This window comes from Nerophis lumbriciformis, linkage group LG04 (assembly GCF_033978685.3).
Source record: "Nerophis lumbriciformis linkage group LG04, RoL_Nlum_v2.1, whole genome shotgun sequence".
In the NCBI taxonomy this organism is placed as follows: Eukaryota; Metazoa; Chordata; class Actinopteri; order Syngnathiformes; family Syngnathidae; genus Nerophis; species Nerophis lumbriciformis.
This window is the reverse complement of record NC_084551.2, coordinates 36,168,430-36,194,612: the sequence shown is the minus strand read 5'-3', so window position 1 is coordinate 36,194,612 and position 26,183 is coordinate 36,168,430. Positions and strand designations below refer to the sequence as shown.

Genomic DNA, 26,183 nt, shown 5'->3' with positions numbered 1-26,183 from the left:
CATACATGATACATTCTGTTGTTCATTAAGAATCAGATTAATATATCCAAGTGATAAGCTGTTGCTGATTCCCATGCTCCTTTTCAGACACACTTTATTAATTTTTTTTATTTTGTTGAAATTGTATAGACAGAGAGTATTTTGGGTTGTTGTGATTGAAATTAAGGATAAAAAAAGAAGAATTGGTTAATATATTAATATCCAGCAGTTTTTAGTTAGGCTCTTCAAACTGTGGGCTGGGGGCCCTTTGAGGCCCATGGCACGGTCACAAAATACAATTAAGATTATAGGACCACCCTAATTGGTATAGATTGGACAAGAGGTATGATTAAATAAGCCTTGCTTCTTCCTACTCCTTTTCGAACATGTGAAGAGAAATGACAATATGTATATTACATGATGTATCATATTGTTTCTGTATGCATGTTCGAAACAAACTCCCACCATAACCATAACACTGAAAAACAAAAAAAAGACATGCATACACATGCAGGTCATTGTGCAATAATATTTCTTCAAGCTATTACGCAACCTGTGGTTAGCCTACTACTCTGCGTGCTGTGCTGCTATTACCACCATCATGTACACTGCATAATATGCAATGCTACGCTGTTGTTGCTATTGGAACTTCAATTTCCCTAAGGGCACACACCCAGGACACCAAAGTTCTACCTCATCTTATCTAATCTAATAATCATTTGGTTTTGATTTTAGCACAAAGCCAAACAGCCAAACATTTCATATATTTGACATTTTACAGACATTACACTTGAACAGTCCCCTTTTAAGCACTATATAGATTGCTTTATCTATAACTTTTTGGATTGTTTAATAAGAAGGTACAAGACAAAGAATATCAAATATTTCTGTGTAAGGACATCAGTCCTAAATGTAATACTATTCTTGAGGCTAATTTAAATAGACACAAGACTCCACCAGATGGAAGCATTGCAGCATTTATTTGAGCTGAGGGAGCACAGTCTGAACCATGATGCACCATGATGCAGGTGTAAACAAGGGTACACCAGATGAGGTGGAAAACAAAAGAATATTTAGCTCCTCATGTTTGCATTATTCACATTGAAAAAACATATCATTATCATTGGTGTTATAAAATGAAACAAAAAAGTAACATTCAGCAAGATTCACTTGATGTTCAGATCTCCTTACAAATTATACATCAAAATATGCAACAAATGAATGATGACAGTACACTTGATAAGGCATCAGGTATGTGCAGAATAAAACACTGAATGTTAATCAATGGCATATCAAGGCTACTATATATATATACATCTCTGAGGTAGAGATTGTCTATAAGAAGATGAGCTCCCATTTAATATTTATTTTTAAGAACGCCGGTCATGAGTTGGACTGGCCACCTTTTTCACATTTCTCCAAATATGAGCTTAAATACAGCAACATTCTCATGGTGCATAACATGTTCACACAACTTCTAGAAGCACTTGTTGTTAAGGCAATAGAAATACAGAAATTCGGCGTTGAATGTGGATTTTTCAGCTGCGAATGCTGTCGGTCATGTCACCACAAAGTGGGGAAATCAATGTGGGCAAAGCCTGGCTCTCTCCTCAAGTCCCAGTATGTGTTGTTGCTCACCCACGTATCATCTTTTGACTTTCTGAAAAGATGCAACAAGAAAAAACAGAAAAAAACAACAACATCACAAACCAAATACTTATTTTTAAGCTCCTAATAATCGCCCATGCAACCAAACTAGGCTACCTAAAGAATTTTGGTTGATGTGTGATGCTGCTCTCCTCGAGGACTCGCCGTCTCTCTCTCTGCAGCTGCTCAATCCTTTGCTTCTGCTCCTCAGCAGCCTCTAACTTCCCCTCCTCCAGCAGTCTGTATGTGCAGCACGGACAAAGAAAACATTGGCGCAAATGTCAAAGGTCCAATACAGTATAGAACTTCACATCAAATCTGCTGATAGCTGAGCATTGCTTTTCCCTATAGGCAGTTTACATGCACAACAAATCCAAATGATATCTTTTTTGGGGTTTGTATGTTGCGTTGGATTAGTAATGAACTACCAGAATAGAAAACACACTGCTGTCTTAACATTTAATTATTCACACATTTGTCTTCCCTGAATCTTTACAGGATTAAAATAGGCATTCTATTTTAGTCTGGCCTAAATTTTCACTATTCAACGTACAAACCTTAGAAAATTAGCTTCAAGAAATGTACTGAAGCGACACGTGCAGTTACTATTTTTAGCCCTTGCGTCTACCTCAGAGGTTTGATCAGTTGCGCAGAGCACGGCGTCAAGAGCACACAACTGAGGTCAAAATAATTTTAAGCGTTGACAGCTTATCACTTTAAAAAAAAAAAAAAAAAAAAAATGCTTTTAAACAGTGGAAGCTGTGAGGGTGAACACAATGGGCTGCTGGTCGACTTATTGTTCTGATTTTGAAGCGATTTCCCAAGGCTCCAGCACCCCCCGCGACCCCGAAAGGGACAAGCGGTAGAAAATCGATGGATGGAAATCATGAAAACTCTTATGTACTGTACCGGTACATGTTTTCAGTAAAATTCTCTCAGCTGTTATGCAAGTGTGAAAGTGTACCCCGCCTTCCGGCCGAATGCAGCTGGGATAGGCTCCAGCAGCCCCCGCGACCCTGAGAGGGACAAGCGGTAGAAAATGAATGGATGGATGAATAAAACCCTTTAAACCCCTAGGGCCTAAATCAGGTAATACCTGTGTTCCTTATTGTGATATATTTGTTCAGTTTGAAGGTTAGTGGTCAGAAATTTTAAATTAGGGTTAAGAGGAGGGAGTGTAAAAAAAATAAATTGTTTTTGACAATTGCATTTTTGATTTTAACGTTGTTGGAATAAACAAAAAGTATACACACTTTCTCTTAAAAATTATTTCGGCCCAGTTGACTATAATAAATACTATAACTGCTCATTTTAAACAGTCTGTAATCTTGGTATATTACACATTTTTTCCCATGAAAATCACATAAATCTCATTCTTGCCAATTGAAAAACAAGAAAATATTGCTTTGGTGTAATTGCGCTTCTTAACCACTAACTGGCACCAGACAATCAGAAGCATAATTCTCAGAGCTTTGATGAGTGTAAATGAGAATAACTGGCATTAAGCCACTGAAATGCAATGGAAATGATCTTGGGCAATTAAAATACAACACAGCACCTATATATAAAATATTTGTGAGAACTCAATAAACTGCATGCTTTTTCTCTTGTTGTAGCTCAGTAGGCACTGTAAAAATATGATGTTTTTGTCTACCCTATCTAAATCAACATTGTTATGAATTATCGATGTATTTAAGGCCATAAAACGTACAAAAAACACCCAAAATAATAAAAACTCTATATCAATAGATAAATCTGAAGGTATTAAAATATTTTAAGCGTTCATTCACAACACGTTCTCTTAGATTTCCATGTTATGATACATGTTCACATTATTTATTGACTGTATCTAAAAAAGATTAAAACATTTTTTTTAATTTAAATGAAGTTATGAAATAATCCTAAATGAAATACAATGACTTGGTTTATATTGGCCCTGCGATGAGGTGGCGACTTGTCCAGGGTGTACCCCGCCTTCCGCCCGATTGTAGCTGAGATAGGCTCCAGCGCCCCCCGCGACCCCAAAAGGGAATAAGCGGTAGAAAATGGATGGATGGATGGATGAAAGTAAAATAAAAAAAACTAATTAATTGCTGATCCATGACATGAGCGGGTCCCTTTTGGATCCGAAGAGTAAGTATTTATAGTCAATCTTAAGATTTTGCAAGGATTAAGGCCAAGTGGTGTGTTTTCGTCTCTCACCTTTGGTCCACACGCAGTCTGGTGTCAGTGGGCGGTAGCAGCGGTTTTAGGGACGTGTCCAGCTCATTGAGCTCGATTGCAAACTTGGTGAAACCATAGTACTGCTCGTGGTCGAGTGGTATTGCATCTGCATGTACAAGAATCACATAGGGTAACTAATTATGCAAGACATGTTTTGTAATAAAAGAAAGCGGTCATACTTGCTCTCCACACGCATGTGGCTGATGGCGGGTCCCCACAGTAAACCGCCTCATGCCACTTCCCAAAGAGCCTGTGCACGACATTCCCCTTCTGATCCGTGATGGTTCCTTCCACTTCGTTGACACCTGAGTTCCATTTAGCCTGTGACAAAGATTGGAGAACATCCGTCATCAGGACAACATTTGGATTCATTCATCATCACTCATATGTTTTCTTTAATATTGGTTCCTCTTGCTTGGATGGTGTGTTCAATGTGAGGTGACGATGGATAAATCACCTTTTCCTTGACCCTCACACCGGCTTCAAGGGACCTTTCAAAGGAGAACTCTTAAAGCAATTAACCTTCTCGGCTCAGGAAAGGCTTCCATACATCAAACCTTGAGAACATCCTATTGGCTTCAGAACACCTACTGTGTGCAAATGTCATGCAGTCATAAACACCCTAATATGGAAGTCTTCAGGTTGGTATGTAGTTTGTGGCATATACGGTCTATTTTGACCTTTTTCACAGCACTTATTTCTCATAGAGTGAAAAGTGTGAGTAATGTGCAGTCCTGGCCCACCTTAACAAAAGTAATCTTGCACTGGCAAGCGTCGCTGTTTGAGTTTCTGATGGAGATCTCGCCATAGTGCTCGATCCAGCGTTGTCCGCTCAGGATGTTGTGAATGCACGACGTCACCTTGTTCCACTCATAGTGGTCTCCGAAACTGCAGATGTTAAAAACACATCGTAAAAAAAGACTTTTCCGTGCGACACTTTAGTGTGAAGCTTACCCAGGCAGAGTTACGTGTGTGCTGCCTACAGGAACAATCTCCATCGACCTCCCCCAAAACTTGTTCTTGCACCTCACGTCTGTAAAATAAATGAATCAAAATGGACTATTTTCACTTCAAACCACACACAGGTTTATGCTGTACCACCTACCTTGCCAAAAGATGAAGTTTTTAGACTCTGCGTGACAAGCTGAGACTGGTGGATGATGGCTAACCTGCAGTAAATAAAAGCATTGCAAAACAAAATGGATTCATTGAATTTTTGTGCAATATGTCGTGAATAAACTTGCTTGATATAACCATACCTGCTCTGCTACAAACCGGAAGCCTTTATCCGGTCGGTCACATTCAAACGTTTCTCCTAAGAGTGGGTTGAAAGGTTTCCCACCAGTTCTGTAGTAGCTGGATGCGTAACCTGATACCACAAATGTAGCGATGTAGACCTACACACACACACACACACACACACACACACACACACACACACACACACATGCACACACACACACACACACACACACACACACACACACACACACACACACACACACACACACACACACACACACACACACACACACACACACACACAGTGTCAAAAGTCTTGGCTAAAAAAGTGTATTCCTCAATTAGCGTACAACTTAATTTTGTGACAACGTTAAAAATGAGTCATTAATATATATATATATATATATAGATATATAGGGCGGGGTGTGTATATATATATATATATATATATATATATATATATATATATATATATATATATATATATATATATACATATATATATATATATATATATACATATATATATATATATATATATATATATATGTATATATAGCTGTAATTTGTTGAAAACATCCGCAAATGAGAACGGGATGTTGCTTGCAGCTATCAGCTTGCAGCTATCAGCATAGCCATCTTTGTCTCTGCATAAGTTACACCCTGGGGTCTCCATTTAGCAAGGTGGTCCATAATACTGGGCTGTGACCGGTGCTGCGTTGCCGCAGCCTTGTGCTTCTCTGACCGTTCATGAGTGACTATATCCGTTCGGCCACCGTGTTCAATGGAGAAGTCTGATCTACAACATTTGCAGGCAGCATACACCTTCGCCTTTGAGCTGTCCTGGATGAACTGAAATTCTTTTTTCCAATCATTTTGGAACTTGCAAGCGTACTTCTTCTTACTAGTCGTCGCCATGTCTCTTCTTCTGCTTCGTCTTCTGTTCTGATTGCCGCGCTTGACTTCGAGGTGTAACCGTTATTATTGTACGGCCGGAAACGGCGCCCAGTGAAGGATGGTTTAGCAATATTGTTGTCCGGGTGGAAATCGTGAGAAATTCGTGAGAATGGTGGCCCCGGGAGATTTTCGGGAGGGGCACTGAAATTCGGGACTCTCCCGGGAAAATCGGGAGGGTTGGCAAGTATGCCCCACAGTCACTTTTATAACCTACATTTTGAGAATGTCTGCAATAGGGCTGCACAATTCTGTGATAAAACCTCTTTGTGATTTTTCTGTCCAAAATTGCGAGTGCGATTCGATTTGCTATTTTCATATTTTATATATATATATCTGCTTTAACCTGAGAAAATAATAAGTAAAGGAAGACATGTTACTTTTGCTTTGTACCGAGGATGTCGTTGTGGCTTGTGCAGCCCTTTGAGACACTTGTGATTTAGGGCTATATAAATAAACATTGATTGATTGATTGACTTTTCAGACTGTCAAATCAAGGTGTCACACATTAGGACAATAATTTACTTTAAAAAATATTCGGCTTTATGCAGACAGACTCAAAGCTTTTGTCTACATCATGCTCTTAAAGTGAAGAATTAACCGATAAAAACTATGCAGTGTTTATAATGTAATGTAATCATAACATAAAATAATAATGCAAGTAACTATTTAAAATGATAAAAACTTTTATTTTTCATTACTGTAGAATTGTTTACCATTGTACTGTAATTGGAAGATAAATAACTTTTAGTTATCCTAAATAGATTAACAACAAAAAAAAAGGACTCTCATCTCTGTAAGGAAAAAGGTAACTTAAATAGCCATTAAACTAAAAAACTAGGTTGTCTTTTTTTGTGGTTTGTTTCCATCAAGTGATCACGACATTTCCCTCGTTCGTTCGTGTTGATAGGTTTATATTGCCCATACGGGTTGAAGCGGAAATATTACCACAGCAGGACATTTTACTTTTAATTTTATTTTCCTCTTAATTTTGTTACCTTGCAGAACTTCTCACTAGTGGGTTGCGAGTGGGGAGACGATGGCCGTGCTTCCCACCAAGACAAAGATTGTAATTGAGCGTAAAGAAGGCTCACTCTGCTCAGTTAATTCTACTGTTAAATAAACACGCTCAGGTGCCAAGAGAAATCCAGTGAGTGACACCTCTTTCACCCTGTTTTGAAGCAGAAGACTAAGAAAACCAGCATACTCACATAGCAATTTATCGATGCCGGGAAAGTATTTCGACTTATTTTCATTTATTGTTCGATTGAATGACTTGTTGACTATTGACCCAGGCCCAGTCACCAGTAAAAATGTTTTTCAAGCAGAAAGTGGTGTTATTAGCGTACACAAACTTGTGGTTAACTGTAAACACTTTTGATTGGCCAGGAGCCAAAGGACGCCAAGGCTCCACAATTCTGTTTAGCAAACATGTCTGTCACACAAATGGCGGTGACAGCGGAGTAAAAAAAACCTGCGCCTTTTGCGGTTATTTATCCCACTAATTAAAACCTCGATGTTGATTCAATGTCGCTTAATCATGCAGGCCTGGTTTGCAAGATGCTCGTTTTCCACGCCCTGCCCTTTCCAAAAGGATCAGAAGTTATCATTTGGTCGGTAACATATACTTGGAATCCCCAATGTGTACATCCGTCAATATGTGACGTCACAAAACCAATTGAGCTTGTAAATTGAGATATTACCGTAATTCACATTGTTTGACATATAAAGCTACAATTATTCTCAATAACATGTGACATGATTTCTTATGTGAAAATGTGTTTCTGGTTTTGTATGAGTAGGTCTTCTTTTGACCTTTTGGAATCGATAACAAAAACAAAAACCAAGCTAGTACACATTCACTCTTATTTGATAAGTTAAAGGTCACACGTAAAAAAAGAGCATGACCACAGGCACATACTTGGGTTTTCATATTCACCCAAGATATGCTGGTTTGACAACCAAAAATATTAGAAAATGTGTTTTTTTTAACCATAGTGGGCCACCTAAGAATTACAGCACTTTCTCATACTGCCGGATATGGATGGGCGATATGGCCTAATATATTGCATCACTTTTGGTTGTATTATTTTCTCTAAAGCAGGGGTCTCAAACTTACATTAACACAATAGGAATTAACAAGGAAAAAGTAAATAATTGTTGGGGCTGTGGAATACATTTTAATTCCCCTTGAAATCACTGTCGTGTTAAGCCAGTGCATGGAAAACGTCTCTTTGCACAGAGAACGTCTTTGCTTGCAGCAGCAGTACGGCGGTCGGAGGATAATAGTTTTTCCGCTCGATGTTCATGTATTTCATGACATGAACACCATGGCATTTGTAGATGGTACAAAGTACCGGGATAGTGAGCGCAAAGAAGGAGACTGGTACGGCAGTGTTTGTTATCTGCCGTGCTGTTTTTGTAAACGTAGTCATAGAAACAAAAAGCAATTGACATCACATGTACTGTTCATCATGTGAGGCAATGCAAATACAATGAAATAGCACGATGCAAATAAAAAACAATGACCCACAAATAACGGTGCAACCCTATAATTGGTCTGGGTTACCTGAGTACTAGCGTTATTGCCGACAGACAGGTGTCGCTACGTGAGTGCAGACTAAATTAGCTTTTATTACGTCGAATACGCATCACTTTGATTTATTTTGTCAGAGAGAGACCTACTGTATATACAGTACATATTATGTACCGCTGCGCAGCAACTTGAAAAACTTTTTTTTTTGGAAGTGTTGAGGAACGCAGCGTGCTGGGACGAATGTGCGCGTGTGCCCAATAGAAACAAGGCAGCCAGCCAGGCACGGAAGAAAACTCTCTGTCACTTTCACTCATAATTGAGCATGTTTCCCTACATGCAACAAGCTCGGTCGATGTCCCGCCCCTGAAAGCCACTTACCCCACCCACTTTGATTGGTTGGTCCGTTCAGCTCCGCACACAACACAGTAAAGTGCCTTTCATATAAAACTTGCGGGCCGCACTAATATTAAACTTTCATTTTAAGGTTTGGGCCACAAAATATAGTCTCGCGGGCTGCGAGTTTGAGACCCCCTGTTTTAAACTATTATTAATCTGCTTGTTAATTCATTGTTAATATCTGGTGTTACTATTTGGTGTTGTAACAAGTTTTAAATTTGTTCCATGGATGGAGTACTCTTTTAACTCCATGATCTGCGCAGCTACTGGTTTGAGTGCTGGCTGGGGTTTCAACATTCCTTGTTTCCCTCCCAGGAGATTGAGGTGGCAGCTCCTTCCACCCGGGCCCACCTGAGACGATGCCGCAGAGTGTGGAGGTCCACCCGCGCTGCCCTGTTGAAGGCGTCTGAAAGGATGTGGCACAACGCCAACCGGCGGCGCATCCCGGCTCCCGACTACCAGCCCAGACAGCAGGTGCTGCTTTACGCCAAGGACCTCCACCTCCCGATCTCCTCCCAGAAGCTTGCACCACGTTTTGTTGGACCTTATACGGTCCAATCCAAAATCAACCCTGCCGCAGTACACTTGGACCTTCCACATTCAATGAGATTTCACCCTGTCTTTCATGTCTCCCAAATCAAACCAGTAGTTAGCAGTTCCCTGTCCCCCACCACCCCTGCTCCTCCTCATCCTAGGGTCCTCGAGGATGGGGACCAAGTCTGGACCGGAGATTCTCAGGGTCCGGCGACAGGGGAGGGGATGGGTCTACCTTGTGGACTTGTAGGGCTATGGACCTGAGAATAGGTCCTGGGTACCGGCCTCTTACATCGCCGACCCCTCCCTTATCGAAGACTTTCACAGGGCTCACCCCGAGGCACCCCGAAGATCGCCGGGAGTCTCGCATAAGGGGGGGAGGGGTCCTGTTATGGGTCACACTCCTGCTGTGCGTCCTGACAAGCGCACCACGGGCCACGGCCACGGGCGCTCTCTCTCTCCACTGCGGGCACGCCTCCTCGCGCCTGCAGACAATCGGCAATCAACACACCTGCCTGTGATGAGCGATCAGCCTTCATAAGCCAGCGCAACCTGAGATCTGTTGCCAGAACGTAGCTTCTCGTACCTAGTACAGTAAGCCCACACGTCTCTAGCTCTCCCACATATGCATACTCTTTCCTTGTCTCCCTCCCCGTCGTGCTCATTGTCTCTTGTGTTGTGTCGTCCTCCAGCTTCCCGTCATCCTTCCTTGTCGTCGAGTTGTGTGTCTCGTCATCTTGGACTTCTTGTGGTGTCCCCCTTGCCTTCCTGGACTTTGACCTCACGCCTGCCCACCGACCACGACGCCACGCTCCTGTCCTCGACCATCCGCCTGCCCTCCGATGCTCGAGCCTGCCTTGCCCTTATTGGACTTCCACCTGAATCTCAACATACACCATCAACACCCTCTGGCAACCACGCTCAGATAAGTCTCACACTTAGTCACACTACCAGTATATCTCTTTGGTCTACAAACTGTAATTACACACCGCACTTACACAATAAGCTGTCATTAAACACACTGACAGCTAACGACGTCATCGTCTCTCTACCGTCTTCTTGTCCCGCTGTCCCGTCACACTTATTCTTCTGTTTGATATTTTACATTAGTTTTGGGTAATACAACAAAATTGTGTATCGATCCAATACCAAGTAGTGAAAAGGGCAGTATTTGTCATACCAGTCCACTGATACTTCAAATGTTTAAGATTATAGAATTATCCAAATATTGATTATAATTATATTCAAACAAATCCACAGGATGGCGGTGTTACAATACCAATTAGACATTAAAAGTATTTTCTACTATTGGCTCTGATTTGAAGCCTTTGTTTTGTTGACCTCAAAGCCCTTCAGTGTCCAGGGACTTATATAATAAACATTTTCAATGTAACCACTGTGGCGTTGACCATATAATGATATACTTGGTATCGTTTCTGTCAATATTTGTATAATTTTGCCAACCTCTGTTTACATTAAGCTCTAGCGTGCGGTTAGCGGTTAGATAGACTATCCTCCCACGGTGTGTATAGTGTCGCATGTTTAGCTATTCCTCGCCTCCAGGGATGATATTTGTAAATAACATAGTTTATTTTCTGCCTTGGAGGAGAGGATTATTGATTTAGAAGTGGCTTTGCACTGTGGTAGGACATTAGTGGCTAGCAAGAATGCTACATTACGTTTGAGGACGCATTTGTTCGCTTGTCACCGTCAAATTTGCAGGAGACAGCTAGGATGGATTCACCAACTTGTATTATCATGATAAAACTTTTCAAAAATTGCCAGCCAAATTTATATCAGTTATATTTTGTATTGTCTATATCGCGCAATCTGCTTCATGTATTTTTTCAAACTTCCATTTAAAAAAAAAAAAATCATACATTAACAAAGAAACTCTTAATTGAAAGTGTCTGTCATACACAACCGAGTAAATCAACAGAATAGCTCAGATTGCATTTCCTAGTCAGGCTTGATGCCAAACATATTCAATCATACTCAATCAATTGCTCCGTCAAGCAATACAAAAATAATATAATTCCAGTCAAGACAAAAAGCCCCACTTCCTTAGAATGGGCCCTATTTTCCCGTGTGATAAAGAGTAATAAATGTGCGCACAACTGTGTGGATTCTGGCTGCCCGGTATTCTCTCCCTCGATTTAAGTCTGTCAGAGAGCGCCTTCATCCAAGATGCGCACTCTGAGTGGATCGACCTTTAAATGTGGGCGTTACCTGTCAAATCTGGCCTTCCGCGTATTCTCCCGACAACTTAAGTACTTTTTCACTTACACACCTATGAGGCTGGAATAAGTTTAGCCCCTTGGGAAAGTGAACCATTACACTGCACTTGAAGTTTGTAGGCAGTGCATACCACACATAATACTATGTAAAAATAAACTTCCAGAAAACTATCAAATCGCTTCAATCGACTCACCTGAAAAATTCCATTGAGCTGAGGATAAAAGCACCATAAATCAAAATGCACATTGCTCAGTGCGACCACAGCGGAAAGGGACCGTACGTATATCTGCCGTGTTTGAACATCATGGTCAATCCAACTATTTCATCTGGACTGTGATCATTGAACTATGTGACTATTTAATAGGAAATAAATAAATAATGTAGCGTCTATCAATTGATTTCTTAGATTTTTTTGATAGTTATATCAAACTGTCAAGGTCCTAACACACACCTAAAAACACACAAACAGCTGTTAAGCCTCTGATTTGTCCCAGCTCGACAAGCATTTGTACTAAACAGAACTGCACTTTTTGTGGAATTTTGCCTTTCTTTCACAATCATTATAAAACACATGACAACAGAATAGCTCAGATTGAAGAATGTTTCATCTACAGTCTACATCCAGCCAGTGAGAAGAAGCTGTTTTAGCGTTCATACACCCACTACATTACCATGACAACATGCTTTCACATGAAATTCACACAGCATAAAACATAGGGCATTACGACAAAGTCCACTTTATTAGTAACAAGCCAGCCTTCATCAACAATTTAAGCAACTTATATGGGGTAGGCATATCTCCACGCTGGATGGCAGAATACGACTTATAGGAACGTGCATAACTTCAAGCACATGAATAAACATTTCAGTGCAAACAAAAGAATAGGGTACTATAAGAATAAGACACATTTGTTTAGAGACATTCATTCCTAAATTGAATGACCAGTCTGTATTAAGTGCACATTTAAAAAAAACCTCAATTAGTTGGCTACAGTACAGTATGTAATAGACAGACAATCTTGCAGTCAGATGCCAACCCACTGAAGCTAGCACTTCACCCAGTAACAACTCACCATACGTTCCAAGGCGTCCTGCGTGTTGGCGGCCCGGTCCAGCAGCTCGCTGTACTCCAGCTCCTCACACAGCCTCTGCAGGGTGTTGAGCGGCTCGTTGAGATGCACCGGCATGGCCACTTTGGACAGGTCTTTGCCGATGTTGTTCCTGAGGATGTTCCACAGGCTGATGGTGCTACTGCTGGGGCTGGGAGAGGACAGACGGGATCTACGCCGACAAAGGACAGCACCGCCCTCTCCAGAATCTGACAACACGACACATGTGGGACTGTAGTTGGTTTCTTGTTAACTGTTTAAAGTGTTTCCACACTTTTTACCTAAATTTTGTCCTTCACTTTCTGTGTCGTTGCCAAAGTTGTTCATGGAATTGTTGTCACTGATGTCGCTGATGTACGAGTCATCCTCGGATACCTAAAAAAAGACACGTTGTGATAAAAGACAGCAGGTAGTGTCTTTCAACACACTGTCACTTTATTTGGAGATGGATGTCCCTTAGGACCAGCTAACAATATTAAATCTGAGCTCCAGCTGTATTTTTGGATAAAAGTAATTAACTTCCATTTTTACACTGCTTCCGCTACTGCTGCTGCTATCTGATCAGCCACATGAAAAATAAAAGGGAAGAGAATAAAGTGGCAGAGTTCAGGTTTATTTCATGATGCAGCATTTGAAAAGGCTTCAAGAAGCCGTCTGCACTAAAGGAAAGGATTTAGTTGAGTTAAGAATGTATTCGACGTGACAGTAAATTGTCAAAGCGGGTTTAAACACACTGCGCATCATGATGACAAAGAATAGGATAGTGCAGCTATATTATTATTTTTTTAGAATGATCCTTGCTGCCCTTCACTTCAAATGTTCTATTTAAAACTAGACAACTTAACATTGAGCATAACTTTACCTTCAATTAAATTAATGTATGTATTGTAGCGTCCCGGAAGAGTTAGTGCTGCAAGGGGTTCTGGGTATTTGTTCTGTTGTGTTTATGTTGTGCTGCGGTGCGGATGTTCTCCCGAAATGTGTTTGTCATTCTTGTTTGGTGTGGGTTCACAGTGTGGCACATGTTTGTGACAGTGTTAAAGTTGTTTATACGGCCACCCTCAGTGTGACATATATGGCTGTTGACCAAGTATGTTTGCATTCACTTGTGTGTGTGAGTGCCTGAAATTAACATGATCATTAAACTTTGTAATGATCGTACAGCGCGTTAGTATTTCTTGACATCTTCGAGTAAAGACATTTGTTAACACATACCATCACTACAGTATTATGTTATTATTATAACATTACATTTGTGTAATACATTTATTTTACTACCTCGTATTTTTTTACTTTTTGTTTCTAGTAATGTATATCTACTACATATGCCTACAGTATGTAAATATGTGTGTCTTGGACACATGGTGGTGAATTGACAATCAAAACTCTTGAATCCTGAATGCCACACAACCCTATGAAGCACTAGGAGGATTATAAAAGTAATATATAAGTATTAAGGGAACTACAAGATCTGTTTAATTGAACTACAACTTTTTTTTTTAACTTTATAAGCATTTTATTAAAACTGCACTCTTACAAATGTACAAACGTACTTTTACATTCTCAGGGCGTTCAATCGATCGCAACTGGACTCTTTGGTTTGTCTTAAAAGACGTTTTGCCTCTCATCCACGCAGGCTTCATCTGTTGAGATGCAAACAAGCAATCCTAACTGTCAATGCCAACGACAGTCGTTGAAGTGTAATTTCCCATCGTTAGCATTGAGGTATTATGTGGCCAAACAATTGTGAGTGTGTCACCTTCTGTGACCAGAATGTTTCGTAACTCCCGTTATTTGTTTGAGGCTAAATTGCAGAGTCTTTTAAGAATGGTTGAAAGGACAGTGTTGTATGTGGGAGATCGGTGGTGTTGCAGACCACCTCCTCTGTTCGGGGATGTTTTTTTCACGGTATTGTCATTCCATATGTATCAGGTCTATCTGAGAGACTTTTTAACCAACACAACATCCCGATACACTTCAAACCAGGCAACACCTTGAGACAGAGACTGGTGCATCCTAAAGACCGGATACCCCACACCAGAGGTGGGTAGTAACGCGCTACATTTACTCCGTTACATCTACTTGAGTAACTTTTGGGATAAATTGTACTTCTAAGAGTAGTTTTAATGCAACATACTTTTACTTTTACTTGAGTATATTTATAGAGAAGAAACGCTACTTTTACTCCGCTACTTTTATCTACATTCAGCTCGCTACTCGCTACTAATTTTTATCGATCTGTTAATGCACGCTTTGTTTGTTTTGGTCTGTCAGACAGACCTTCATAGTGCCTGCGTTTCAACAAATACAGTCACTGGTGACGTTCACTCCGTTCCACCAATCAGATGCAGTCACTGGTGACGTTGGACCAATCAAACACAGCCAGGCGGTCACATGACCTGACTTAAACAAGTTGAAAAACTTATTGGGGTGTTACCATTTAGTGGTCAATTGTACGGAATATATACTGTACTGTGCAATCTACTAATAAAAGTTTCAATCAATCAATCAAAAGTGTGAAGGAAAAAAGACCCTTTTTATTTCAACCGTACATCCCGTCAAAAGCCTAAAGACTGACTGCACAGTTCCTGTCTTCACAATAAAAGTGCCGTGCCGCTCCATCGCGCCTGCGCTTTCAAAACAAGAGTCTCCGAAAGCTACGGAGTTTGCCGCCAATGTATTTCTTGTTAAGTGTATAAAAACGAATATGGAAGCTGGACAAATAAGATGCCGACAACCAACCACTTTCATGTGGTATTAGACAGAAAGGAGGAACTTTTTTTCTCCTCCATTTGAAAACGTGGACGCTATCAGCACTACTGTCTGATTACAATCAATGCAAGTCATCAGAATCAGGTAATACACCAACTTATATTCTTGTCTTCATGAAAGAAAGGAATCTATATGTGTTAAACATGCATGTATATTCATTAAAACACCTTTAACATGTAAACAAAAACGGCAAAATAAATACATATAAATTATATACTGTATATATATATATGTGTATATATATATATATATGTGTATATATATATATATATATATATATAATGCATACCTGCCAACTTTTGAAATCAGAAAAACCTAGTAGCCAGGGTCCAGGGGCCGCAGGCCCCGGTAGGTCCAGGACAAAGTCCTGGTGGGGGGTTCAGGCTTCGCCCCCCGACGCAAAATGATTATTAGCATTCAGACAGGTTAAAATGTTGCTAAAACCATCACTTTTCTATCAGTCACAGTGACTTTTCAAAACAAAAATATTACAGCAAAAATCATATGGGTTGATTGACATGTTTATTCTGTAAGCTAACTTCAATAGTTTGAAATTATTTTGACAGTTAATGCCAGTTATCCTGTCAACCTTTCACAAGACTTCAATTTGTTAATTGAAAGTATAAACAGTATAAACACTTTTTACAGTAAACAAATGGTAAAACAGTACTAAACAATTCCATAAAAAAAATAATTGGTGTCATTATTAACTTTCTGTCCAAGCTTGTATAATCTACTGCCTTGTTCAATTGTATAAAATATTCTGTGCCTAAAATTCACATTTCTATCACAATTATCATACTGTAAACATGGTAAGCTAACTTCATTAAAATTAATAGTCCTGTCAATAGCATGGAATTACAATTCAAATGTAGTTTTTTTGTAAGCCTTTCAAAAGAATTCAAAATATGAAAAATTAATGAAAATTAATTTAAGCCATCAGACACTTGAAAAGTGGCACATCACATCTCTAATGTAATCATTTTAACTTTTCAACAGAAATAGCACTGCAAAAATATTAAGGACATACTTCTGTATTTTGGTAGTTATGATGTCAACATTTAACAAGATTTCTTCAACTTGGACTTGAAAGCATAAATAGTATAAACACTTTTAACAGTATAACAGTACTAAACAATTCCAATAGATAACATTGGTGTCATTACCTTTTTGTGGCTAAAATCCGAAAAACGTTGAAAGTTTTCCACTTGTATCGCTAGCAACGGCATTAGACTTGTGTTTTTTTGTCCCAACGTGGTCTTTTACATGCTAATTCCTCCGTGTCCGATCGAAAAATCTTGTCTGCACAAGGTGCAATTCGCGTAGTTTTCACCCTTTTTGGAACGGATAATTATTCCCGGATAGGCTTTTGAATATTCTTCACGGAATGACTGCAGTTTTCTTTTCGGTTTAAGACTCGTTTGCGATTTTTCTCCAGCTGATTCCATGATCGTTCGCTCGTTTGGAAACAATGGCAACAGGTGCCTCGTGCTTGGCAGCGGTGCTATAAATAGCCTCGCGCATTTTAAAAAAATATATTTTTTTAATTAATGAAAAACCGTATTTTTTATCACTGCAACCGTAACCCGGAATAGGTTGATGAAAACCGTACTAATTACGGGAAAACCGGAGTAGTTGGCAGGTATGTATAATGTATATATATAAATGTGTGTGTATATATACTGTATATATATATATATATATGTGTGTATGTATATATATTTATATATATATATATATATATATATATATATATATATATATATGTATGTGTATATATATATATATATATATATATATATATATATGTATGTGTATATATATATATATATATATATATATATATATATATATATATATATATATATATATATATATATGATATGTGTGTGTATGTTACTCATCAGTTACTCAGTACTTGAGTAGTTTTTTCACAACATACTTTTTACTTTTACTCAAGTAAATATTTGGGTGACTACTCCTTACTTTTACTTGAGTAATAAATCTCTAAAGTAACAGTACTCTTACTTGAGTACAATTTCTGGCTACTCTACCCACCTCTGCCCCACACCCACAAAAACAATCTGGTGTATGCTATCCAGTGTAATGATGAATGCACTGATTCATATATTGGGGAAGCAAAACAGCCACTAAGCCGACGCATGGTACAGCATAGACGGGCAAACTCTTTAGGCCAAGACTCAGCTGTCCACCTGCACCTCAGGGAGAAACAGCACTCCTTTGAGAACAAAAATGTACAGATTCTGGACAGAGAGGACGGATGGTACGAAAGAGGAGTGAGGGAAGCCATCTATGTCAAGGTTGAAAAACCATCCCTGAACAGAGGAGGTGGTCTGCGACATCACCTGTCTCCCACATACAACACTTTCCTTTCTACCATTTCTAAAAGACTGCAATTCAGGCCATGTCTACACTAAGTCGTTTAACCCCTTAAACGAATAATCATTGAGCCGAAGCCCCGTTTCAGCCACACTAAACCAGCGTTTAAGGTTTCCCTCCTCGGACAAATTTTTACACGGGTAAGTCAGCCGTGTAATTCTTGAATCTCCGGCACTTAGCTTTGTATGGACTCATTGATGGTTTACAAACTGAGTTCGGAGAGGAAGTGACGTCTGAAAGCCTGCGCTCCACACAGGAAAATACATCAGAAAGAATGCGCCACAGGCAGCTTCATAACAAAGATGGAGCCGGATCATCCAGACATGCCCGTGTTTCTCCTTCTTCTACATGTACAGGCGCTTTTGGAAACCACAAATGAATACCTTAAGAGAAGGCAACGGGCGATTGCAGCTATTTCGTATACAACACTTCTCAGACGGCCATAAAACTTTCAAATGTCCGCGTCAGCTGTGAGTCTATTTACCGAAAAACGCTGTCCCTTCCTCCCGTGGATGTGATCGTGATAGGCAGTGTGTGACTACAAATATTGTTTTATGGGTGTGACAGTGAAATGGCAAGGCAGCGTGCATGATGCCCGCATCTTCGTAACTCTGCCATTAGCGCGCAGCTGAAAGATGGAACCACCCCCTCGTGTCCCAAACAACTGATGGAAGATGAAGATCCGCTCCCTGTTTTTATTTTGGGTGACCCAGCTTATCCCCTGACGCCATATCTCACAAAAGAATACCCCAACGACGGAGTCAACCCAGTCCACAACAACAATACTTTGGGTATTCTCTGTCTAGATTAATTGTTGTAATTGTTGTAAAATGTTCTTTATCACATTGTTTACGTGTCCAATAAAGATTTGAATAATTTATGATGTCTCAGGTGTGATTCACTACAATAAACACACTGTATTCTAGTTAGTTGAAATACCACAACACTGTATATTGTTCAAAGGAGATACATTTTACTTTTATATTAAAACCTAAAGAACCTTTAATGATTAATTTACTTATGTCAATAGCACATTATTTAGCATTCATTTTCCTATTGTATAGCGTATTAATATGATGCATTAGTGTTTTAATTATGACTTTATTTGCAGTTTATTTATGTGTAAATACACAATGACAAATACAGGTACTTGTTTACAGTTAAGCCCAAAATAATTTATAGTCTGGCCACATTTTGAGTTAAAGTGAATTTTTATTTTGTGATGGACTATCTATCTTTCAGCTAGAAGTGACAGTAGGAAATTGTATTAGATATGTTTCACATTTTTATATATTTTTTTAAATTTGGAAAATTATTAATATCCCTAATTTTGTTTATTCTAAAATGGTTCTGGTCATTTCTACCGTAATATTAAGCACTATCTTGTAGAGGTGGGAATCCTTTGGGACCTCATGATTCGATTCAATTTTGATTCCTTGGGTGACAATTCGATTCAGAATCGATTCTCAATTCAACTTGTACTATATTAGTTGGTATACAAATTCAAATAAAACCTTTTCAAATCAGGTTACAGGTCACAAAAACTTCTCTTGGCTGCTGACCTATGACTAATACTGCTGGCATAAAAATGTTTTTAATTTTATTTACAAAAATCACAGAATGTTAATCAATCTAATTAAAGAAAATAGAGCAACCCCAACTTCAAAGCAAGCAAGCAGCTTTACAATACCTAGGATAGAAATTTTGTGATTGAGAAGACATAAGAATACAATACTAAAAAAATAAAAAAATAAATATTAATAAAAGATAAAGTATCAATTGTTTAATGTTATTAATCCAAAATTTTAAAATGGAGTGGAAATAAAAAAAACAATTTAATTTTTTTTCCTAAATCCATAATTTTTGAGAATCTATTTAGGAATACATAAAAACCTTTATTTAAATGTGAATACATTTTTTTGGAGCACCTTTACTTTCTTGTGTCATTTGCACTTCAAACATACCCAAACACCAAAATAAATCCACTTTACCTCCAAATTTTGCCAGGATATGACTCATTTAGACCTTAACTGCTGATGAAAGTGTCCAAACTGTTACACTGATCTGTTTTACTGAATGCTGCTTCGAAATGTACCTCATTTTCAGAGGAACTGTTGGACAACAGAACCTCCTGGGCATCAAAGAACTCGGACAGCGACTCTGCGATTGACGCTCTGCTTTCATTGGACACTTGATGCACCAACGGACGGGATTCAGATGCAGACTCCTGTTTCTAGGAAACACAACATTTACATCTATAAATACACAAGAGGAAAGGGGTCCATTCACCGTTGTCAGAGGCGGTGGGGGACGACAATGTTCGTCACAACACTATGCTGATAATGGCCGTATGGTGGAAGCTAAAGGTTATACGAGTGAGTTACAACATGCTGATAACACTAATGAGCCACAGGTGTGACACAAAGGGCAACAAAGTTTATTGTTTTAAATATCCATGGGTTAACAATGTATTTTGTTGAAGGGTAAAAACATTTGGACTATATTACGAGTTACTTAACTGCCCAGGATGATCGCAATCAAAACATTTTGATTATTCATTTCCCAGTAGATACTCAGAAGATGTGCATGAGTGTTGTGTGTTAAGTACATTTCCTGAGACATTATTAGTTTGATCAGCTCACACTCTGTGATTATGTGAGCCAAGAAGCTCCGTGTGGAGATGACCGCATGCCAGATTGCCGTGTGAACGCGCTAAACACATGGCGGCTATGCAAATGATTCACAATGCTGTAATCCACAATGTGTTCTTCGTCACGAGCGAGGGGGCGAGAGGAGAGCAAAGTGGCGTGAATGTGGATGACAATGAAATAAATGACAGCATATTTATTCTGTGGGAGGCAAATAAAGACGGAGGTAATAACCATAATAATCATCATGCTGGTAGTGGGGAGCATGGGGATGCGGGGGGCTTGTTAGGCGGCGCTGCATTCCCACACCCACCTGCACAGGGGCAGTAAGATTTAGGAGTGTGGGCTCTACGATGTGCGAGTCAGCATGAATCTTGCACAGACGCTCTCGCAGCTCTGAGTTCTGGGCTAAAGCCTGGAAGAAATAACCAGTGTCAACATTTAAACCAGGGATGTCGAAACTTTTTCCACCGACGGCCACATATTCAAAAACAAAATCAAAGGATGTGAAGACCGTTTTGTTGTTTTCAATATCGGAAAAGGTGACCGATCAATCTAATGTGGATATGTTAAGAAAATCTAAGTCAAAAAGTCACATATTGAACAATATTTTTTTTTTTTTCTAAAAAGAAAAACAACTCTTACCTATACTATTTTATATATATATATATATATATATATATATATATATATCTATATATATATATATATATATATATATATATATATATATATATATATATATATATATATATATATATACATATATATGTATATATATACATATATATATGTATCTTATATTAAGAAAGTATATCTAGCTAATTCTTATGAAGATATTTTTGCCAGAAATCCCTAATTTTTTACAACAACAAGTTAAAATTTTGGTAATTCCTCCACAGCATATAATAATAGTTGTTTAAAATTGAGAATTGAACTTGTTGCCTAACTTTCTAAATTTAGGAACAGACACAAACATAGAAAATATATCTATTAATAACATTAAGTGTAATTTACTGTATGTCTTACATGTATTACAGTACAGTATATGTCTTATTTTGTATGATTACCGTATTTTTCGAAGTATAAGTCGCACCGGAGTATAAGTCGCACCTGCCGAAAATGCATAATAAAGAAGGAAAAAAACATATATAAATCGCACTGGAGCCCGGCCAAACTATGAAAAAAACTGCGACTTATAGTCCGAAAAATACGGTATGTTTACTATTATGTCTACTATTTTAGGTAAAACAAGTGTATAGGGGTGTTGTATCTAACTATAAAAATGTTCTATTTATGAATAAGAATTTATACGATTTACTTAACGCGGTTGGGTCTAGAACCAATTAAACTGAAAAAAAAAAAGGCTGTATATTGAAAGAAACCAGTGACGCTTTTGGAGTCGTTGTTTGGTACTTTAAATTCTTGTGCAGTAATCGATACTAACAAAGGTTGCTCGTTAAAAGGGTGGCGTAAAAATTTAGTTTTCAAATACTTTTTAATTAATTAAAATGACTTAATGTAAAAAAATATATACTTTTATTCATTAACATTATAGCTAGAGATCGCCATCACTTTGTTTTCCAACCATAGGCAAGAAGAAAGTGAGTGTGAAGGACAGTGCTGAGAAGAAGCAGATGATACGAACTGAATTAAAGAAACAAATCATCAAAAATATGACCGATCGTGGAGTTGACTTGGCGAAGCAATTCGAGCGTATCACTGCTGGTCTACACCATATTGACACAGGAGGAGTCAGAATGCCAGTCAAGGATGTCAAAATTAGTTCTAGATGGCGGACATTTATTCATGAGAATATGGATAAGCTTCCGTTGATGTGTTTGACAGAGAAGCAGCTCAAGATACCGCAGAAGTCCGCTCTCCAATACAATATTCCGTATTTACAGTATTTGTTCTTCTTGAAAGGCATATTATGTGTTTCAATTGTGATGTTTTAATCTGTGCTTGGGGGCCAAGCACAGATTAAATTGATTTAAATTTATTTCAATGGGTAATGTTGATTTGAGATAAAAAGTGTTTTGAGTTAAGAGCTCTGTCACAAAACCAATTAAACTTGTAAGTTGTGGTCCTCTTGTACTTTTTATTTATATTATTTACTTAATTTTATAAAATTGAAAGACATTTGTGGTATTTCCTTTTGTATTTGAAGCACATGTGCCTATCCTTCTCCAAGGAAACATGTTACGTTGTTGTAAAAGTATGATCACCTTCTGTTTTGTCTGAAAGTTCAGTTTGGAGAAGTTTTTGAGCTTGGACATCATTCTCTACCTTGGCAATTCATTCATTCATTCATTCGACTGAAACGTTTAAATATCTTACTTGTGTTTGACTTGTTCCTGACTCATGGAGGAAAATGTGTGTTCCAACCTGCATATAGTGTCTATTGAAATATTTACTGCATCCAGCATAAAAAATTGCATCTCACACAGGTGTCTCAATTTTACTTACTCAATTTATTTATAATGTTCCACCATTTTTGTTAACATTCTGGTGTTCGTCAGAGGTCGGTAGTGATGTGCTACCTTTACTCTTTTACTTAAGTAACCTTTTGGATAAATTGCAGTTTTACTGCAACATACTTTTTACTTTTACTTGAGTATTTTTGCGAAGAAGAAACGCTACTTTTACTTCATTATATTGAGTTTAATTTTGATCGCTATACTTATGTGCTTGCAAAGATGTATTTATTTGGCTCATTAGAGAGACTTTTTCCAGCGGTCACGGTCACATGACATCGATCTAAACGTAAGCACTGTGATGTTTGACTCCATTTCACCAATCAAACGGAGCCTGGCAGTCACATGACCTCACTCGAACTACACACTGTAAAAAGTGACATGACCTCAGACGAGGCAGCACAACTCTTCGATGTTTACCTACAAACTAGAAAAAGGAACATTTATATCATGCGCTGTCATCTGTGTCAGTAGAAATGTTTTTTTTCCCCTTTTAGCCTACAAAATTTCGATTCCAACTGGAGGAAACACATTGTCATAAGTTATAGAAGTTTCTTATGTTTTAGCTAATGTCATGCTAACATTAGCCCTGTTATAACAAGGGATGGGCACTGAAACCCGAAAAAAGAAGAAGCTATCGGTGCCTTATTCCAGTGTAAATGAATGCAGACTCAAACACCAGCAACAACAACACAGTACTTCTTCAGCATTTTGAGCATCAAACATTACAACTCAAGTAAGTTGTTTTTTTGCACATGCTCTATGTTCTATATTGCTGCAACAATTGTGCCAATTAGTTGTAGATTGTATTTATTATTTTTGAATGTACTAGTTAGTTATCATTTAATTTATGTCACTTAAGTATTTCAATTACCAGTCTGTCCAACTTTAATGACACTGAATTCTATTAAAAGAAAAACATTTCTACAGAAATGTGCATGTTTAAAATGTTTCAAGTACCAGTTTGGGCACCGTTTAAGCATAATTTCAAAGTGCCGATTTGGTGCTAGTATTGGCTAAAATGTAAACAATACTCATCCAGTGCTGTACGGTGCTACTAAACTAAACCATGAATGGAAATATTCGTTGACGTAACTAAATATTTCCACCATGACTTGATTTTAAATTTCGGGACTGATGGGGATCCCAAATACACAAAAATAGGTACCAACAAGTAAGAAAAGTAGGTTTTGCATAATAGGATCCCAACTTAAGAAGTGTTTTGAGATAAGAAAACTGAAAAATCCTTGAAAATAATATAGGAAAAGTCAAATATAATCTCCAATCTTCTTTCAAAAACATTTAACTGTGATCAATTCTTCAGCTAACAAAAACACAAACAAAAACATTTGAAATAAAGTGCCCTGGTTTAAAAGGACATGTTTAAAGGTCAGCAGCAACATGAAAATAATTGACCTTTAGCATTGGTGTTTTTAAAGGTAAACGCTATTATAAGACATACACACAAAGATGTTTGCCAGGAACATCAACCTGGCAACTGCTTCATGATGCTGTGTGACAGGCTGTGTTGTGAAAATTACTTTTAAAAAGTCATTAATCATAGTTACTTGATACTTTACCAAAAATGTAATTGAATTACCAACAACATTACTCTTTAATAAATGTAATTAAGTACTAGGGAAATTAATTAATTTGTTACTTAAAGAAAACGTCAAATATCTGGCATAATGCAGCTAAGATACGTTTCATATATATATATATATATATATATATATATATATATATATACATATATATATATATATATATATATATATATATATATATACTGTATAAATATATATATAATGGATGGATGGATGGACGACAGCAGTCTGTGCGTCTTTTAAAAGGCGGTACCTGTTGCCTAGTGACGTGTGACATCAGCGAGTCCACTCAATAGTCTTGTTTGAGCTGTTTTGTTAGCTTAGCAGTCTAGCAGCAGCAGTTTGTTGGCTCTGGCGGCAGCTCTTTTGAATCTTTCACTGGTTTGTGTTACCTCTGCTTAATAAATAGATTGAATGTGCTTCCATGTTCTTGTCAACAAACAGGGTATTGCTTGGATGGCAAATGTATCACTTCTGTCAATGATTTGTTGTTCAATGTTCCCTTCAACCCCCGTAGTTACTAGCTTGCAGTGCAGTTTGCGCCAGTTGGTAGTGAAAAAAATGTTTTATTTTACTGACCAGTTCCTTTAACTAAGATCTTGTTTCATCCATGGTGGAACAAGTTTGTGGGTTAGGAGTAGCAGCCGACACACGGCTCTCAGCGCGAGTTATCAATCATTTGGTTATGGTTTGAATTTATTTCAAACTTGCAATACAGATATTCAGAAAATTCTACTCTAGTTGTATCACACTTGGATGGATTTATTTTTAGGAGTAAAATGCGATGAAATGGTTAAAATCCCTTTTCGCACATGTGCGATAGGTCTTTTCTTGAGAGTCGCAAGGTCTATTTTTAGTCGCATTTGCGAATAAATTTGTTGCACCATACACCTCAGCCATCCCTCGTTATAATATCATAAGTTAGTGTAAAATGTGCATCTTTTGTAATATTTTGTAGTAGAGGTTCTCTGTCACACACACACACACACACACACACGCGCACACACACGCACGCACGCACACACACACACACACACACACACACACACACACACACACACACACACACACACACACACACACACACACACACACACACACACACACACACACACACACACTACAGTTGTAGGGCAAGTGCCATTTAAAATCGCTACTATATGAATCAGAAATTACTCACTAGTTGCACAGTGCTTGAGTAGTTTTTATCGCTTACTTTTACTCAAGTAATCATTTTGCATGACTACTTTTTACCTTTACTCGAGTCATATTACTCTCGAACAGGGGTCCTTAAACTTTTTGCTTGAGGCCCAACTTTTCCAGTGCAGAGGGGCCTGGGGCCCACTCATATATTAAAACACTGAATTAGAAATCTCACTCTTGATTTTAATAGTATTCAGTAATTATATATAATCAACTAA

The 26,183-nt window shown here is 38.2% G+C and overlaps 1 protein-coding gene across 8 annotated transcripts in view; it reads right to left on the bottom strand.

Annotated features, from left to right (window-relative positions):
* Positions 1 to 970: 970 nt before the first annotated feature.
* osbpl3b (oxysterol binding protein-like 3b) overlaps positions 971 to 26,183 on the bottom strand; it is a 94,942-nt gene continuing 69,729 nt past the window's right edge. For 5 of the 8 annotated variants that reach the window (XM_061953952.1, XM_061953931.1, XM_061953938.1 and 2 more), the window contains 12 exons: positions 20,992 to 21,093; positions 20,126 to 20,263; positions 13,140 to 13,233; positions 12,823 to 13,067; positions 5,109 to 5,246; positions 4,955 to 5,018; positions 4,804 to 4,882; positions 4,593 to 4,737; positions 4,029 to 4,170; positions 3,829 to 3,955; positions 1,744 to 1,866; positions 971 to 1,639 (listed from right to left, as the gene is read on the bottom strand). In XM_061953952.1, coding sequence (XP_061809936.1) covers positions 1,543 to 1,639; positions 1,744 to 1,866; positions 3,829 to 3,955; positions 4,029 to 4,170; positions 4,593 to 4,737; positions 4,804 to 4,882; positions 4,955 to 5,018; positions 5,109 to 5,246; positions 12,823 to 13,067; positions 13,140 to 13,233; positions 20,126 to 20,263; positions 20,992 to 21,093 — 1,494 coding nt within the window. In that variant the 3' untranslated portion in view covers positions 971 to 1,542. The remainder of the gene's footprint in view (positions 1,640 to 1,743; positions 1,867 to 3,828; positions 3,956 to 4,028; positions 4,171 to 4,592; positions 4,738 to 4,803; positions 4,883 to 4,954; positions 5,019 to 5,108; positions 5,247 to 12,822; positions 13,068 to 13,139; positions 13,234 to 20,125; positions 20,264 to 20,991; positions 21,094 to 26,183) is intronic. The other 3 variants (XM_061953960.1, XM_061953967.1, XM_061953974.1) reach the window with 3 other exon arrangements.